The sequence below is a fragment of the Clytia hemisphaerica genome, unplaced genomic scaffold, assembly GCF_902728285.1.
Source record: "Clytia hemisphaerica strain Z4C2 unplaced genomic scaffold, Clytia hemisphaerica genome assembly, whole genome shotgun sequence".
NCBI lineage: Eukaryota > Metazoa > Cnidaria > Hydrozoa > Leptothecata > Clytiidae > Clytia > Clytia hemisphaerica.
Window position 1 is genome coordinate 479,898 of NW_027103987.1, and position 16,370 is coordinate 496,267.

At 37.2% G+C, this 16,370-nt stretch overlaps 3 protein-coding genes across 3 annotated transcripts; 2 read left to right on the forward strand and 1 right to left on the reverse strand.

Annotated features, from left to right (window-relative positions):
• Window positions 1–8,345: 8,345 nt before the first annotated feature.
• LOC136811118 (cholecystokinin receptor type A-like) lies at window positions 8,346–9,932 on the forward strand. The gene has a single exon (XM_067067723.1). It carries the CDS (start codon window positions 8,446–8,448, stop codon window positions 9,862–9,864), a length of 1,419 nt encoding a protein of 472 aa, XP_066923824.1. The 5' UTR covers window positions 8,346–8,445; the 3' UTR covers window positions 9,865–9,932.
• Window positions 9,933–10,318: 386 nt separating this feature from the next.
• LOC136811151 (uncharacterized) lies at window positions 10,319–10,957 on the forward strand. Its single transcript, XM_067067767.1, has one exon. It carries the CDS (start codon window positions 10,319–10,321, stop codon window positions 10,955–10,957), a length of 639 nt encoding a protein of 212 aa, XP_066923868.1.
• Window positions 10,958–14,164: 3,207 nt separating this feature from the next.
• LOC136811152 (uncharacterized) lies at window positions 14,165–14,710 on the reverse strand. Its single transcript, XM_067067769.1, has one exon. The coding sequence runs from the start codon at window positions 14,708–14,710 to the stop codon at window positions 14,165–14,167; it is 546 nt and encodes a 181-aa protein (XP_066923870.1).
• Window positions 14,711–16,370: the final 1,660 nt, after the last annotated feature.

Sequence of the window (16,370 nt, forward strand, 5' to 3'; positions counted from 1 at the left end):
TTTGAAATTGGAACGAACGAAAATGGAGGATATTTGAACGGAGTTTCCGCAGTCTCAGTAACGGTAGTCAATACAGATTGTATTTTCCGAAAATTGTAGAGGATATTGACTTTATCAGCGGGTTTTATGTTGGAGATGGTTGAATTACTTTGAACGGTTCACAAGTGTTGCAGGTGAAAGGTGTTAAACTTTAGTTGAAAGTAAAAGTAGAAGAAGTGAACCTCTTCACGATAATTATCACTTCTTTTGTTTTCACCTGTTTCACAAAGCATCACACCGATCGCTAATTAACCAATCATTTTCCTTCTTCATTCTCGATATTCCTTCTTTCCTTCTTTTCACTTTGAAGTGTGAAAACGTGGGACGACATACTTAGAGCTCCGTCCGTTCTTCTTCTAACTTTTTACAACTTTTTTTTATCGATTTATCAATTTAGTGGATGTAGAAATTGAGAAATTCAAGGTGCTGCTTATAGTACCATTCTTTTAGCGCCTGTCTACAACAGTACAAGATTCATGTTCAACTCATGTTCTTGCGACGAAGTCTTGGGAAAATGGTATTGAGCCTGCGTTTGACTTGACTACTTGTCAGGATGACATTTTTCCTTTTTTGATCCACACTTTGTTTGTACAAGAGTGATGGAGTCTTAGACTCGTCTTGAGCCTTGAGGGTTATCAGTGACTGTTAGGTGCTTAACGAAAATTGTCATTCCTGTTTTTCTAATTGATCTTTAATTCACTTAATTGGCTCTAATGAGTTGTGATTAGTAATCTAAACGTGAGATATCTAACCCTCTTCTTTTTCGTCATTCACTCCCTCATTATTAACGAACGAACGAACGGGAAGAATGTTGACACTTCAATGGGCATAGTATGAACCCCCCCTTTTTTAAGGGGGGGGATCCAGTTAAAATGGGGGGTTTGAGCTTATAGGGGGGGGTCAAATAAAAATGGGGGGAATAGTAACTTTTTGGTTAAAAAAATCTTATTTCTTATTTTTCCTAGTTTTACTATTATTAGTTTACTGTTTATTTGCTGGTGTTTTCAAGTTCATTGACTATTGGTACGAATTCACACTCAAAAATATATTTCATTCATCAAAATTCTTCCCCAATACTGGGAGTACAAATTATATGCTGGGGGCTCGGACCCCTGTAAATGGTGCGGGTTCAAAAAATTTTAAAAATAGGGGGGATACCTTTATAGGGGGGGATGAAATATTAATGGGGGGGTTCAGACCCCTCTGCACACTATGAATGGGCGTTGATTTGGCTTGTCGTTTAGTATAGTTTATGGGATCTTTGTTGGTGCTTTTTAATGAAGAATGCTTTGTGTTCGAGATATGCTTAAACTCTTACTTAATCTTTATCTACAAGATGTAAATCTCTGTAGAGTAACTTCCTTTTGATAATTTTACTTTGCCCTTGAAAATCAGCGTGTTGACCGTGCCTTCAGAGCTTTAGTTGCGATGTCTTCTCAGAAACAGTCCTCTTGGTCTCCATTTGAACATAGAAATGTGTTTTTGATGGAGCCGCGTGAAATGTTGCGATCAATCTCATTCACATTATGCATGGTTAATCCTGTAAAGACCTCGCGCTGGGTGGTTCTCTTGGCATCTATGGGTGCCGCGTTCACGTCATATGGTTTGAAATCCCGCCCTATTCTTTAATTGGATTACTTTGGTTTTTATTTTGAAGAAATGACGACAAAATTTTGTAAATTTTTTTTAAGCAATGCTAATGTCATGAGCATTTTTTGATGCTCTGCGATGAAGTGCTTTTAAACAAGTTTAAAGAATTACGCTTTTGATGGTTTTCCGTGATCTCTTTTTCGCGTGTGGTATTTCTTCACAGGGAAGAAGTTGTTCCAACTCAAATCATCAAAATTTCCGATCAGGACGAATTAATTAAATCAAACTTCCGTCATTTTGCTTTGTCATTTGGTGCAATGAGGGGAAAAGATTAACTGGCAATAAGCTTTTCTCAGACGCATCGCTTTTCGTAGTGGATTGTCATGTTATGTTGGTGGTGAAGTTTTAATTTTTAGCTAACTTTAAAAGAAGTTTTCGGAGAATTATTAGTTTTCGTCATTTTGCAACGATGGTTGTTTATGGAGAAATATTTTTGTAGAGACGGCAAGAGAGATGACTGTCATTTTAACGAACAAATATACATGGACGTAAGTTGATAAACATTGCGCCTCAACTTACCATCCCCTTGGTAAACTTCATCGCTCTTCACGGCTGACCTCGTTTGTTATGTCAACCAACGAGGCATACACGAATCTCTCTCTTGCGTTTGTTTACCTTACATCTGGCATGTATTTATGTTTGCACATGAGGTTTTTCCTTCTTCCAACGTTTTCGTTGTGACTGGCAAAACGTTGGCTGTGTTTTGTGTGTTTATTCAGGGTCCTCTTCAATTGATCAGAAAATGTCGGTTTGATTTGACTTTGATCGTTAACCTTTTTGACACTGAAATAACCCGTTGCATTTTGAACAGGAAGTTCATCTAGGTCATATTACACATAATTGCTGAGTCATCAAAAATGCTCGTTTCTCTTTTTAAGCTCATAATGTGGCGTTTTTTTTGTCAGTGTCTCCTAAATGAAGTGCTAAGCTGTGGACATGATTAAGATTTTCACTTCAATAGTGGCGTCTATAAATAATTTCATACTTCAGAGTGTCACACTAGTCATCCATCATTTCGTAATCCAATACATCCCATCCCGAATTCCTGATCTACTTTTCTTAATCATTTTTCAATTTTGGTATTTTAGGTTCATCCATTTTTAGACATTTTTGACAAGTGAATTGAATAAATGGTATTCGGTTCACTTCGCATTTAACCGTTGAGTTTTTTTGAATGGAGAAAGTTGATGTTGTTTACTCAAACAATACCAGCAGGGAGACTTGGGATTTTGAAGTGACGTCAGAATCTTGATGTCCCAATAGGATCCGTTTTCAGTTTTTTTTCTTTTTTCGCTGATGATTAAACTCTATTTGGCGTCATTTTGATCATTTAATTTGTGCTATATAAGATGGGATAGTGTTACTCAGACTTTCAGCTTAACCAACATTGATCTTGGTTTACGTCGTTACATTAGCAAAGAATGAAAAGTTATTTCCATTTTGGAGTAGGCGGGGAAATGAGTTTTTCCTTGGTTTGATGAAGATCAGTTGTGTACACACTGATGAAAAGAGAAGGGTCGCATGATAACATGATGGCCACATGCTTTTCTTAGCTTGACATATTGCTTGCTTGGAAGGAATTCAAATTTTCTTTGAAATCCAAATGCCTGGCAACCTCGTATCCTCTTTTATGCTAGATATAATAATTAGTTCTACGAAGTTCAGAATTTTCAGAACTTCTTTATTAAGAGGGCTGCGATGAGTATTACGCGGTCACGCATCTTTTGAAGTTTTGATTGCTATGAAAACCAACTTCCTCGAAATATTTTTCTACCGCGTGTATTTTATGTTATTTCTCTCCCTTCTAGACTGCATACTGTCTTAATAGTTAAAAGAGGAAAGTTCAAACTTGTAAAATACTAGAAGCATGCTGAGGCATTTAACTGGTTACTTCATTCGCGGCAACTTTTTGAGGAACGTTTGTAGTACAGTTGTGTTTTGATGTTTCTCACAGGTGTAACAGTGTCATGGAAATATGTGAATGAAGAAGACGAATGAGGTCTTAAGGGTTTTAATCCTCATCTTATCGCCTTACCTAAGGAAACAAGTTAAGCTAATTACAATAGTTTCCTTTGTGTTTCATTTCATGTTTTGTATATTTTATAATTTTATATAAAAAATGTTTCGTCTTTCGCCCTTTTTTATTAAATGAACCCCCTCTTGATCCTTTTACTCTCCCTTCACTTTTCTCATTCAGTTTTGTTTTGATGATTTTGCTGGTTGGCTTGTCGTGGTTTTGAGGCTCAATATCCTTAGAAAGAAGTTAGATTTAACTAGGTTAACAATTCTGTGATTATTTTTGAACTATCGTTTATCTTCTTAGACAAGAGCACATTTCAATCATAGTAAGTTAAGGATTACAATATTATATCTGATCTCATAATGGTGGGTTTTAATACTACGTAGTCTATCTGTTTGCAGACAATTCATTAATGCGAGTGCAGACAGAACTTTCTTCGTACTATAAATTATAGGATTGGGCCAGGATCAAATGATCGTATGAATTTCAATCTCGAGTTCTTATCAGTTTTTTTCTATCACTCATCAAATCTTATATTTCCGTTTTCCATAGTGTGTTAATCCTTGATCCTCTCTCAGAAAGCAAACAAATTCTATTTTGTGTCTTATCCTGTTATGTTACAGTAAGCTAGAATTTAAGACTTCGTTTTCTTCCATAATCTTCATGGACACTTGACCTAATTAAAAAAAACCACTCGAAAATAGTCATCGAAACTCTTCTCTCGGAAACGGAAATAGTCTCTCACCTCCAATAACTCGTAAAGTTGTGTAATGATATCGATCAGCGCTTCCTTTGAAGTTGAAATAGTACAAGTTTTTTAACAATAGGGTATTTAAACTTTAAATGGACCGTTTATACAACCCAAATGTGCATTTTAAATGAGCCTTTTAAAGAATTTGTCAATAAAAAGACAAAAGATCAATTGAGTGTCAAGATGTTTGAACATTAAATTTTTGGGAGTTTCTAAACATCGACCAGAAATGGCGACCACGACCAGCGACCACGACCGGCGACCAGATAAATTTGGGTTATCGAGTTTATCTGCTCTCTCCACCGTAGAGAACATCCAAATCGAGTCCTGGTGTGGCTTTCAAATGAACCACTGAGCACGTGGCTGAGAAAATTACTCTAGCTTAGAACACTAAAAGTGACCTTTGACGTTACCAGTCATTTTCTAGACAAAGTGACACTTTTTTGACAAAAATATTGACAGGGCAATTAAGTGTGATGCCTGTAAACTTTATTACACCAAATATTTTAATTATGCTGAATGAGATGCTCTTAGTATAAATAGATAGAAATTGTCAGTAGGCAAAAGCTGGGAAGGGCAGTTTTAGAGATATCAATCTCATCAATTATTCTATTGTCCTTACATTGTCAAAATGACTTATTTTGACAAAATAATGATCTGATGATCAAATATAAAGCTTCTTAAATGAATTTCAGCAAAAAATTTGCCATTGATTAATTTGATGCCGAAAATACAAGAGGATATAAATTGACACCCCATTCAAGCTCCAAGAGTGTTGAAATGGCTGTTCTACACGTTTTGCACGTGGCTTTATAAATACTGTGAATGAGACAGGGGTGAGCTTTACTCTTCAATTCGATAAATAATTGATCATAGGAGAAAGACTCTAAGGTGGAGAAAGAGGAAAAACTCGATAACCCAAATTTATCTGGTCGCCGGTCGTGGTCGCTGGTCGTGGTCGCCATTTCTGGTCGATGTTTAGAAACTCCCTAAATTTTTTCTGAATGAAAGAATGGATAATTAGACATGTGCCTCAAGACCAAAACAAACTAAATGACCACTTTATGAATAATAGATGTTTCGGTTCTCTTTTATGTCACCCGATTGTTTTGGGAAAGCTATATACGATGGACATTTGAGTAGCAGTGCGTAAATTGATATCACCTGACCGTTTTTGATCCTTTGAATAGGTCCTAATCTCTTCACAAAAGCAATCACGGCTACCCTCTCTAGAGAGCTTTTTGTTTACATGTTTTTCGTGTAGTATTGCCTTGTGCACGTGGTTCCCTCTCAAATAAATAGTGTATTTTTAATAGACTTATGATTTCTCTATCTCCATTTGTGATTTGTGCTTGCTCGTGGAAAGGTCATAACATGCTTGAAGGATAAGATGGTGGAAAACATAATATTTGAGAGAGCACGTAACATGCGTTTATTTGAATAGTCCTAGAGTGAAGAGGCTGGATGTTTTGAGAACATTTTAGTTTTATAGATTGAGAGTTTCGTGCTAGCATGCGATCCATCCATTTAAGTTGGATATTGTCTCAATTTCGTGCAAATAATTAGTTAAAAACTGTTTAACCTTTTATATCGTTTTAATATCGATCCTTTTTTTTTTCAATCGAGGAAAATAGTTGTTGGATTAGTAGTTTATGGCATTACCGCGATAATCGAATTTCTAATCATGTCATGTCATCCTTAATGCGCTTTGGAATAAAAATTATTGAAGATCTTGTTATCGCATTAAATGCTTCTTTTGTCATCCTTCAATTAAAGATGTCACTTTTACGGTATTCAATAGAACTTGTGTATGATGCTTTGCTGGAACAAGGCTATGCTTTTGTGTTAGTTTGTTTTTCTCAGAGAAGGACATCGTTGTTTTAACCATTAGCAAGAATTCGCTTATATGGTTCTTTCTTTTCAAAGGAATATGTAAGTCAGTAGCCGCGGAGAGTTACTTTAGAGAGATGTTACTATACTTGTGACTGTTAATATCATATTGTGATATCGTACATATCATATTTGAAGTGTTTTGTATATCTGTTCACTTTCTCATGAAATTACAAACGCGCTTGTCTAATTCTCATGAAAATGACATCTTCTTTTCTTCTCGCGTCACTCACTCTCTCGGTGTTTGAATTGAAGAAACGGTTTAATTTCATCAAAAAAGCTAATCTTGTTTGCTGCAAACAATTTTGATTACAGCATGTTAGTAGAAAACTCACACAGCGCGAAGGGAAGGCAAGCCTGCTCACTTTTTGCTACTACTAAATCAAAAAATGTTTACATGTTGAGAGAGTATTGAGAACGTTTTTGAGTTCTGGTCGTGTTCTTAGAGAGTGCCTTGTGTTTGATGGCTGTTTGATAGGTTGAAAGGAAGAGAGTGGAGGGGAAAGTTGTTTTACAAATGAAAAGAATAATTTTTGTTCATTCCTCAAACTTGATTCATGTTATAACAAAGCAAACAAGTTGTAGATCGAGTATCTGATAAGGTGTGATAAAGACTTTTCAAAACTGTCACACTTTTCTATTAAAGACGTTCTTCATCCTCGTTTCTTTGATGGTGAAGCGTTCTTGATAGTATCTAATAAGTGTTTCCCAATGGGCCCAATTTACTGGGGAGAGGGGATTGTTATTTACTTTTTATGTTTTTTATGGTGGTTCTCTTGTCCTAACGATGAACAACAAAATTTTATTTTAAATCCCATTTTATAAAAAACATGTGTACACAGAGGGATTAAAGATTTTTAAAGAACCTTTTTCTGGCCCTTTTAACATTGTGAAGTGTTTTCTCAGGACCATCTCCTGAACTAATAGTGCGACGGAAAAATTAGGGAATGAGCAAATTAAATTTTTCCAGTTTCTGTTAATTTATTTGAGGGAGACAGTCAGTTAGTTTCTAGTTTGTTCAAGCGGCAGTTCTTTCCTTTTTCGCAACTTTGTTTCATTTGTTTGAACTTCAGTGAGAAATTGAAAATAGCTTTTCTTCCCCTTTTGCCAAACGAGATAAAGTAATTGAAAATTCTTATTACGAAATTTCAATAATTCTTCTCTGAAGAAGCCTTCATTTTAAATTGCCGTCCATTTTGCGCGAAGCTTTTCTCTATATAAAATGCTCCCCTCTTCAAACTCACTTTATAAAAAATACATGTTTCCTTTATGACCGGTTTATAAATGTTGAACTTTTCTATTTTATTTTCAGAGTCTTTTTGAAACTTTTCCCCGTCTGCTTCTAAGTATATATACTTCGTTTCACCTTGGGGTTTATTTTTCTTTGATTTTTTACATATATAGCCTCCTTTACAGTCTCTTTTTGTATTCTCTGTACATCGTACTATCAAAAATGCTTTATGTTCATTCCAATCGAGGAGGAAGAAAAACCGCCATGTAAAGTTGAGGGATTAATTCAGATAATCCAGCTTGAAGGTTTGGTACATTAAATAAAGTTCAGACAGAAAAGGGGTGCATGCTTAATATCGGGCAACTACTGTACGTGTGCAGGCAATAAAGGTTGAGACTCTTTATTCACTCAGACTCAATATCCATTCAACAAAATGATGTAGTTTTGAGATTTGATAATAACGTGTGACCTGAATTCCACACAGCACAGTATTCCTGTATTTATTGTGACGTTTGTCGAGAGGTGTTGGCAGCTAGGATACGCCTGCCTTTTCATGAAGTGTTTTGTTTTGTTATCGAAGAATGGCCAAGTGATTTTTCATCAAATAAACATTCTTGATAATTGTGACGTGTGCATGGGTCTTCATATTGGAAAATGTTCACACCATTCCGTTAGATTCCATCGTTCAATAAGGTTTATTGATTTGAAACCCAGGTCCGAAAATCTTTCACCCATTTTAATTCATCTTTTTGTTCTAATTTCAGCTAATAATCAAAAAAGAAATTATCAAGAAATTAAACATCATTAACTTGTTGAGTTGGCACATTACAAGAATTGTTCGATAAGGATTACCGACACTCCGCCATGTTTTTAAGCGAGGAAATTTACGGGAAACCGCTGGACATAGGAGGTGGTACAGAGCTGATCACCGCACGGAATAACACGACATCAATCACAGGATCACAGAACGAAGAAAATGGTAGTAACGGCGGATTATATATCGGTGTTGTATTCTTTTACACGTTCGTCGCTTTCCTCGGACTTTTGAGTAACACGTTTGTATTACTGACCGTCTTCAAGCGATATGTATCTCGAAACACAGTCAACACTTTCTTGTGCAGTTTAGCTACGTCAGATTTATTGATGGTGATTCTCTCAATGATGGATTTCGCAACCTTTTTGAACGGAACCTGGGTGTTTGGTGAAGTGCTCTGCAAAATCCAGAGCTACATTTTAGAAATAAACTTCACAGCGTCCACTCTGACCTTGGTTGCAGTTTCATTCGAAAGGTATTTACTGATTTGCCACCCGTACATGAAGAGAAGGTCCATCAAATCCATCTATAAAATCATTGGTGCTGTTTGGCTCATCGCGTTCTTGATTTGCTCGCCCCTCTTACACGGTTACGCGGTTACAGAAGAGATGAACAGAGAAAGTGGTGACCTGTATCTCCGTTGTCACAACACGTGGGGTTTAAAAGGTGAATTGGCTTTCTACAGTACCTACTCTGCAATCACCTACCTTTTCCCCTTCGTCCTCATGGCGTTCGCACATTGGAGAATCTCGCTCTCCATCAAAGAGAACAACGACCGCCGCGCGTCCGCCTCAGCTCAAAGCACCTTGATCAAAGAGAAGAAATCGAGTGTGTGCTACACCATTCGCGAGGAGCCAAGCAGTTCCACCAGCACTGAACGCACTGCTGTGGAGGAGGTGGAACCCACGCCCGCACCACCACCACAACAAGACTCACCGCCCTCGTCCAAAGGATTACCGAAATCCTTTCTCCGATCAATCAGTGGACTGTCCACGCGCACACGCTCCTCCTTCGCTGCCGACCGTGAGATATACCGACGTGAGAAACGTGTCAAAGCTATCCGTCTCTTGTTTGTTGTCACTATCACCTTCTTCATGCTGTGGACGCCGTTCATCATCCTACGTTTGTTACGCGACGCTGGCGTTCACGTCAATAAATATCTGTACACATTCTCTGAGATAATAATTTTTAGCTCGACCGCCGTCAATGGCTTCATTTACGCGTTCATCAGTAGGCCGTTCAGAAACGCGTTTAAAGCTATTTTGTGTTGTCGCACACACCGTGACGCGGTTTCTAGAGACTCTGGACCAAGTATGAGTAACTCTGAAGACAACAGACTTGCCAACCGTGGAAACTACTCCAGCAGAGGTTCAGTCACTTACTCATCGGACAATAAAAATGGGAATGCCCCAAAAATTTATTCTCAATTGAACGCAAATGGACATCACCATATGGTGAATGACGTTTGATTACGTCATTATCTTTTGAAAAACTTTTACTACGTTGTTTGCTGTACATATTCTTTTATTCGTAAAACCATGAACATATAAACGGCTGGACGTCTATGTTTTATTGTCTCTTTGAAGCGAGCTTCGTTGCCGCCTGTATTTCAAAATTGGTATGAAAAATCCGACAATATTCCGTCATAATTTTATTTCTTTGAATTATTTAGGTAAAAGGATTGATAGAGCTTGAACATTACTCCTAATGTACAAAAAAATTATTTTCGAATTTTTTTACAAGTTTGCGGCTAATCGCCCGTGTAAGAAGCACAACTGACGTCATCAAGCTGCATTCAGTTACCCTTGCATCTGTTTCTATCCGTTTTAACATAACATTAAACTTCGCTGGATCGACGGATCAACGGATCAATGGATCGTTAAATCGTTCGATAGATTGACGGATCAGTGGCTCAACGGATCGATGGATCAAAGGATCGACGGATCAAGGATCGACGGATCGATGGATCAAGGATCGACGGATCGATGGATCAAGGATCGACGGATCGATGGATCGACGGATCAAGGATCGACGGATCGACGGATCAAGGATCGACGGATCGACGGATCAAGGATCGACGGATCAAGGTTCGACGGATCAATGGATCGACGGATCGATGGATCAATGGATCGATGGATCGACGGATCGATGGATCGACGGATCGATGGATCAATGGATCGATGGATCGACGGATCAAGGATCGACGGATCGACGGATCAAGGATCGACGGATCAAGGATCGACGGATCAATGGATCGACGGATCGATGGATCAATGGATCGATGGATCGACGGATCGATGGATCGACGGATCAATGGATCAACGGATCAACGGATCAAGGATCGACGGATCAATGGATCAATGGATCGACGGATCGATGGATCGTTGGATCGACGGATCAACGGATCGATGGATCAATGGATCAATGGATCGATGGATCGACGGATCAATGGATCGATGGATCAATGGATCGATGAACCGACGAATCGATGGATCAATGGATCAATGGATCGACGGATCATTGGATCAATGGATAGATGGATCGAATAAGGAACTCGTGTAGCTTATGTAACATATGGCATGAAATAATAAAAAAATAAGCATGAAAAATACTTTTAAAAGGTATATAACACTCAATGGTTTGGAACAAATGTCAAATTTTGGGAAAATGGTGATGTCATTTTAACACCTTCCATCGTGTTTTACACACATTGAGTTCAGTACATTTTCAGACATTTTCGTAAGCAAAAAAGTTGTTGAGTGTAAAAAATCCTTTCCAACGGTATATAATGGTATTTAATATGCCTAAACCATTATTTTATCGACGATATGTTTCCTGATCTTTAAACGACCTTCAGAAATGCATGTTTTTTTATGACTATCTAAATGGATTACATGCAAACATCAAATTTACCATCGAGGAGGAGACTAACGGTATGCTACCACTTTTGGACGCTAAAGTGACCAAGGCTGATGGTAAATTCCTAACGAATACGTATTATAAGCCTACTCGCCATGGGCTGTACACAAATTGGTACAGTTTTGCCGACCGAAAATACAAAATAAATCTGGTGAAAAACTTGTTTTCTCGAGCTTGGAAAATCTGCTCAAACGAAAAGATCTTTGATGCAGACTGTGACGTCATAATAGACAATTTGAAAAAGAATCGCTTTCCGGAGCCTCTTTTACGTACTATCCATAAAAACTTTGTTGCGAAAATGAAAGTTGACTCTTCTGATTCTGTTGAGGAAACTGCCTTAACTGTCGAGAAAAAATGTGTGAAAATGTATCTTCCATTTTTCGGAAATGACTGCTCAAATAAAATGAACCAATCTTGAGAAAAGCTAATAATTAAGTAATCGGAAATGTGCTTATAAAAAGAGAGATCACATTTGGCCCTTTTTCTTATAAAAAACACGTTTAGCAATCAAAATTTCATGCCTGAATACAACTTTTCTTTCATTTTACGACATCATGAGCAAACAAACATTATATAACGTCAAAAATGGAGTAATTTGGTTTAGAACATTAATCTATGCTTTATAAATAGTGATTCTTATAGATAAAAATGCGTTTTTTGAGCCAAAAATTTTGTGAAAATCTGCTTCAGCCATACTAACCATACTTTACCCATGATAACACCCTGCTTACATGCAAAAAAATATAAAAAATTAATGATACAATTTTTCACAAAGTCCAAAGAACCCTTTTTTTAGCCGTTTTTTTTACTGAAATTTACCCAAAAAAAATTTTTCCAGAAAATCGGGCTCCATCACATTTTGGCCACCACCATTTTACACCTTTGTACCAAAAATCAAAAGATTCCTATGATTCAATCCTGAGAAACGTTGGTAACAGACGAACGGACGAACGAACGGACGAACAAAGGTTAATTTATAGATATACCATCGAATAGAGTCTAAAATTTTGAACGAGAAAATGTACAGCAGCTTGCTTCTTACTTCAAAATACTAACGCAATTACGGCGTTTCAAAGCTTTTAAAATTACGGTAAAATGCGAAACTTGGAATTTACGTCAAAATCAGTACTTAACGTCAAAAAAGTCTAAAAACTGCAAATGCAGGTCTCAATTTATCGACTCCACGAAAATCGAAATCTAATGGGCACCTTGACTTTGATATATTTTGAAAGCTGATGCATCAGCGCACTTTTCTATACCCCTTTTATCGACTTATCTGCAACCTAGCGGTCAGCAGTAAAGAAATTGTAAAAAAATCGAAGAAAAACCACTTCTCAAAACTTCTTAAATCCTCAAAATTATCGGTTTATCGTCGTTATATTTTGCTGAATTCGGTTTTTTATTCAAGGATACGATGTAAAGTATCAGTCCGACTAATCAAAAGTCTTCTAAAGCGTGTTTGTGACTTGTTACTGATTTACTTGATTTACGTCAGACCTGCATTCTGTGACGCACCTACATTCTGTGGGCCAGGGACTGTATGTATAATAAATGTTGACGATTGATTTTAACTGTTTTTAATGTTTTTATATCTATTTACTTTAATTCTAGACCTGAAGATGGATAATAATCCGAAATAGATTGTCAAAAAATAAAATAAGAAATTGTTGGTACAAATCTCATGACAAAAAATAATAATTTAAGAAATTGTGAATTATGACGTCATAATCTGATGACAGCAATAAATCAGAAAATTCAACATAAACAAAAACTTGAGCAAACGGCTTTAAAGCTTCAAAAGATCTAGAAAAAGAATCCCCTTGATGAAAATCATGTGTTTGATTTGCCGAGTTAAAAAAATAAATGACAGAAATTGAAGCTTGCAACAGATTTACACTAGAAATGCTTTGGTACAACACTGACTTTTATCACATCTGACTATCGCTTGAGCCGCCATCTTGAAACACCACATTATGCATTATGATCTGTAAAAACAACGCACGCTAAAAGTACCCAAAAAGTTAACCCGATCGGAAGAAAGTTTAGAAATCAAAGTGAGATCGGGAAATCGGATTTTTTTTGCCGTCTTATGATGATGGTGATGATGGTGATGGAAGAAAATTTTACCTATTTGAATGCTCAGCTTAGGCTGACCAATAAAAGGGAAAATGAATGAAAAAGGATTTTATATTTAGTTGATTTAGTTTAGATTTTCTGATCAATCTAAAAATCGATGTTTCTATATTGAAAAAAAACCTCAGTCACCTTTAACGCACCCACTCGCTGACAACAATTGACGTTTTTTTAACAGCTAAATCGAATTTGTGACCGACCCTTAACATATGCCATAGCAGATATAAACAATTATCGCTCCAGCTTAAAAAAATTCTAGAGCCTATGCTAATGAACATATCTAATAAGGCCCCCACTTTGTTGCACCCAACTTTTTTGGACGCATGCCATATAAGTTACACGATGAGATCATCCTTCGATCCATCGCTCCATTGGTCCAATGATTCGTCGATCTGTTGATCTGTTGATTTGATCCATTGATCCATCGATCCGTTGATCCTTTGATCAATCGATCCCGCAGATCTATAAAGGCCGAAGGGCTGGATATGCAACTTTAAGCTTTCTCCAGCAAAGACTTTTAAATTTCGTGCGTGCCGGTGGATAGGATCTAGTATTTTAATTGTTTTCGGAGCACGACATCAAAAAAGTGGTCGGCAAACGCTATTTGGCATCCTTCAAACCGGTGAAATTGCATATTTTAGTCACGTGACTTTGGTAGAAAATCCTTCCAAACCTAGCCTCACTTTTCAATAAAAGTAGTCATTTATCTAGCCCCCTTCAGGAGCTTTTCCGATCTGTGGTCGATCCGTCGATCCATTGATCCATTGATCCATCGATCCGTCGATCCATTGATCCATCGGTCCAACGATCCATTGATCCGTCGATCCTTGATCCGTTGATCCATTGGTCCATCGATCCATTGATCCGTTGATCCATCGATCCGTCGATCCGTCGATCCATTGATCCGTTGATCCATCGATCCATTGATCCGTTGATCCATTGATCCGTCGATCCATCGATCCGTTGATCCATTGATCCGTTGATCCATTGATCCGTCGATCCATTGATCCGTTGATCCATCGATCCGTCGATCCATTTGATCCGTTGATCCATCGATCCATTGATCCGTTGATCCATTGATCCGTCGATCCATCGATCCATCGATCCATTGATCCGTTGATCCATTGAACCGTCGATCCGTCGATCCGTCGATCCTTGATCCGTCGATCCGTTGATCCGTCGATCCTTGATCCGTCGATCCATTGATCCGTCGATCCATCGATCCGTTGAGCCACTGATCCGTCGATCTATCGAACGATCCATTGATCCGTCGATCCAGCGAAGTTTAATGTTATGTTAAAACGGATAGAAACAGATACAAGGGTAACTGAATGCAGCTTGATGACGTCAGTTGTGCTTCTTATACGGGTGATTAGCCAAGTTTGCAATATATTTTATCAACATTTTCAACTCTAAAATGCAGAATTTCAACTGCGTGTATATTTTTGAATCCCTTTTGTCACTCAAATAATTTTTTTTTTGACTTGAAAAAAATAGCTTGCCAAAGTTGAGAGCCTGTTTCATAAGAAAATCGAAATTAGAATGTGACACTCTCTAAAATTATTAGACACTTTTAAGTCATAATTTAGAAATATTAGTCGGAGTTTTGACAAGCTGACGATGATTTTGCCTCTGTTATCTTTGTTATGATATAGATAAACGACTTGAGAAGAGTAGAACAACAGAGACTTTTGTCGAAGTTTTGACGTTGTTAGCAAGGTATTCCCAAGTGGTATATCATCAAAATCGATTGTTTCATTTTATGCTTTTAACGAGGCGGCAACGAAGCTAGCAGCCTTTTCTACAAAAAGACAAAGGAGATGGATGTCCAGTCGTTTATATGTTCATGGTAAAACAAAAAAGTTCAAAACCTTTTAGTCAGAAAAAATTTTGTGACCTCCGTTGAGTGTTTTAATGGTGGTATGAATTTTACTGTCTTAATTTGTATATATGGTTAATTTGTTGTTTATCTGTACTTTTAGAGAGCTTTTATTGGGCTTTTTATTGTATATATAATGTTGGTTTATTTGAAAAATTTTATTTCAAAGTTATTTCTGAAACCACCCAGTCTTTATTTCAGGATGCACCTTAAACCCTATTAGTATCAATTTCCCCAACATATTTTGCTTGTATAGTTTTTGAGAATCATTTCGGCGCAATTTTTCATTTCTACGCACTCGTTTCCACCACGACACTAGATCTTCGGTTGCAAAGTCAATAATCAACATTTTACAACACGAGGTTTTTGATTACTCTACATGAGGGTTTACTTTATTCGTTTATTTTCCTTTTGCAAAAATACCATTTTATTACGACTGGCCTTGAAAACATGGCCTTTTTTTGCTAAATATGAGATTGTGCCGTTCTCACACACAGTAGGTTTATTATAATCCCTACATATATAGTCCTCTTATCCTGATTAGTTAACTCGAGCTAAGAGAATATTTGGTCTCATGTGCTTATTTTTCGATTTTTTTCTAACCTCTCGAACGTTAGGAACCCCGTTTGTTACGTGGGGATTAAATTTCGCGGATTTGGTTATCATGAAATCATCCCATTGAAGGACAGCCACCCCCCCCCCCGTTTATTAATTTTTGGGAAAACGTTTATGTCTTTCGTCCTAATTCTGCTGTATTAGCCTACTTAAAAAAAAATTTTCCACCCAGGACATTTTTATTCCAACATCATCCCGGCTAAGGTACCCGAAAGTAGTTCTTGGATATATTTTCAGCTGAAAAAGAAACATGGACTTACTTTGCTCTAAATAGCCTGAATTTAAGGGGATTTTTCAATTTCGAAAAGGTCATTTGTGCTTTTTTTGGGCATTTTTAAGGCTGTAACTTTTTATCCTAAAAATATACGAAAAATCTGAGCACAAATTTAAGATCAACATGGTTTAAATATCTGATGTCGTGAGTGAACC

What these genes read in the sequence shown, in the direction of transcription:
- LOC136811152 (XM_067067769.1), bottom strand. Translation starts at nt 14,710, where the DNA reads ATGGATCGTTCGATAGATCGACGGATCAGTGGCTCAACGGATCGATGG.
- LOC136811118 (XM_067067723.1), top strand. Translation starts at nt 8,446, where the DNA reads ATGTTTTTAAGCGAGGAAATTTACGGGAAACCGCTGGACATAGGAGGT.
- LOC136811151 (XM_067067767.1), top strand. Translation starts at nt 10,319, where the DNA reads ATGGATCAAAGGATCGACGGATCAAGGATCGACGGATCGATGGATCAA.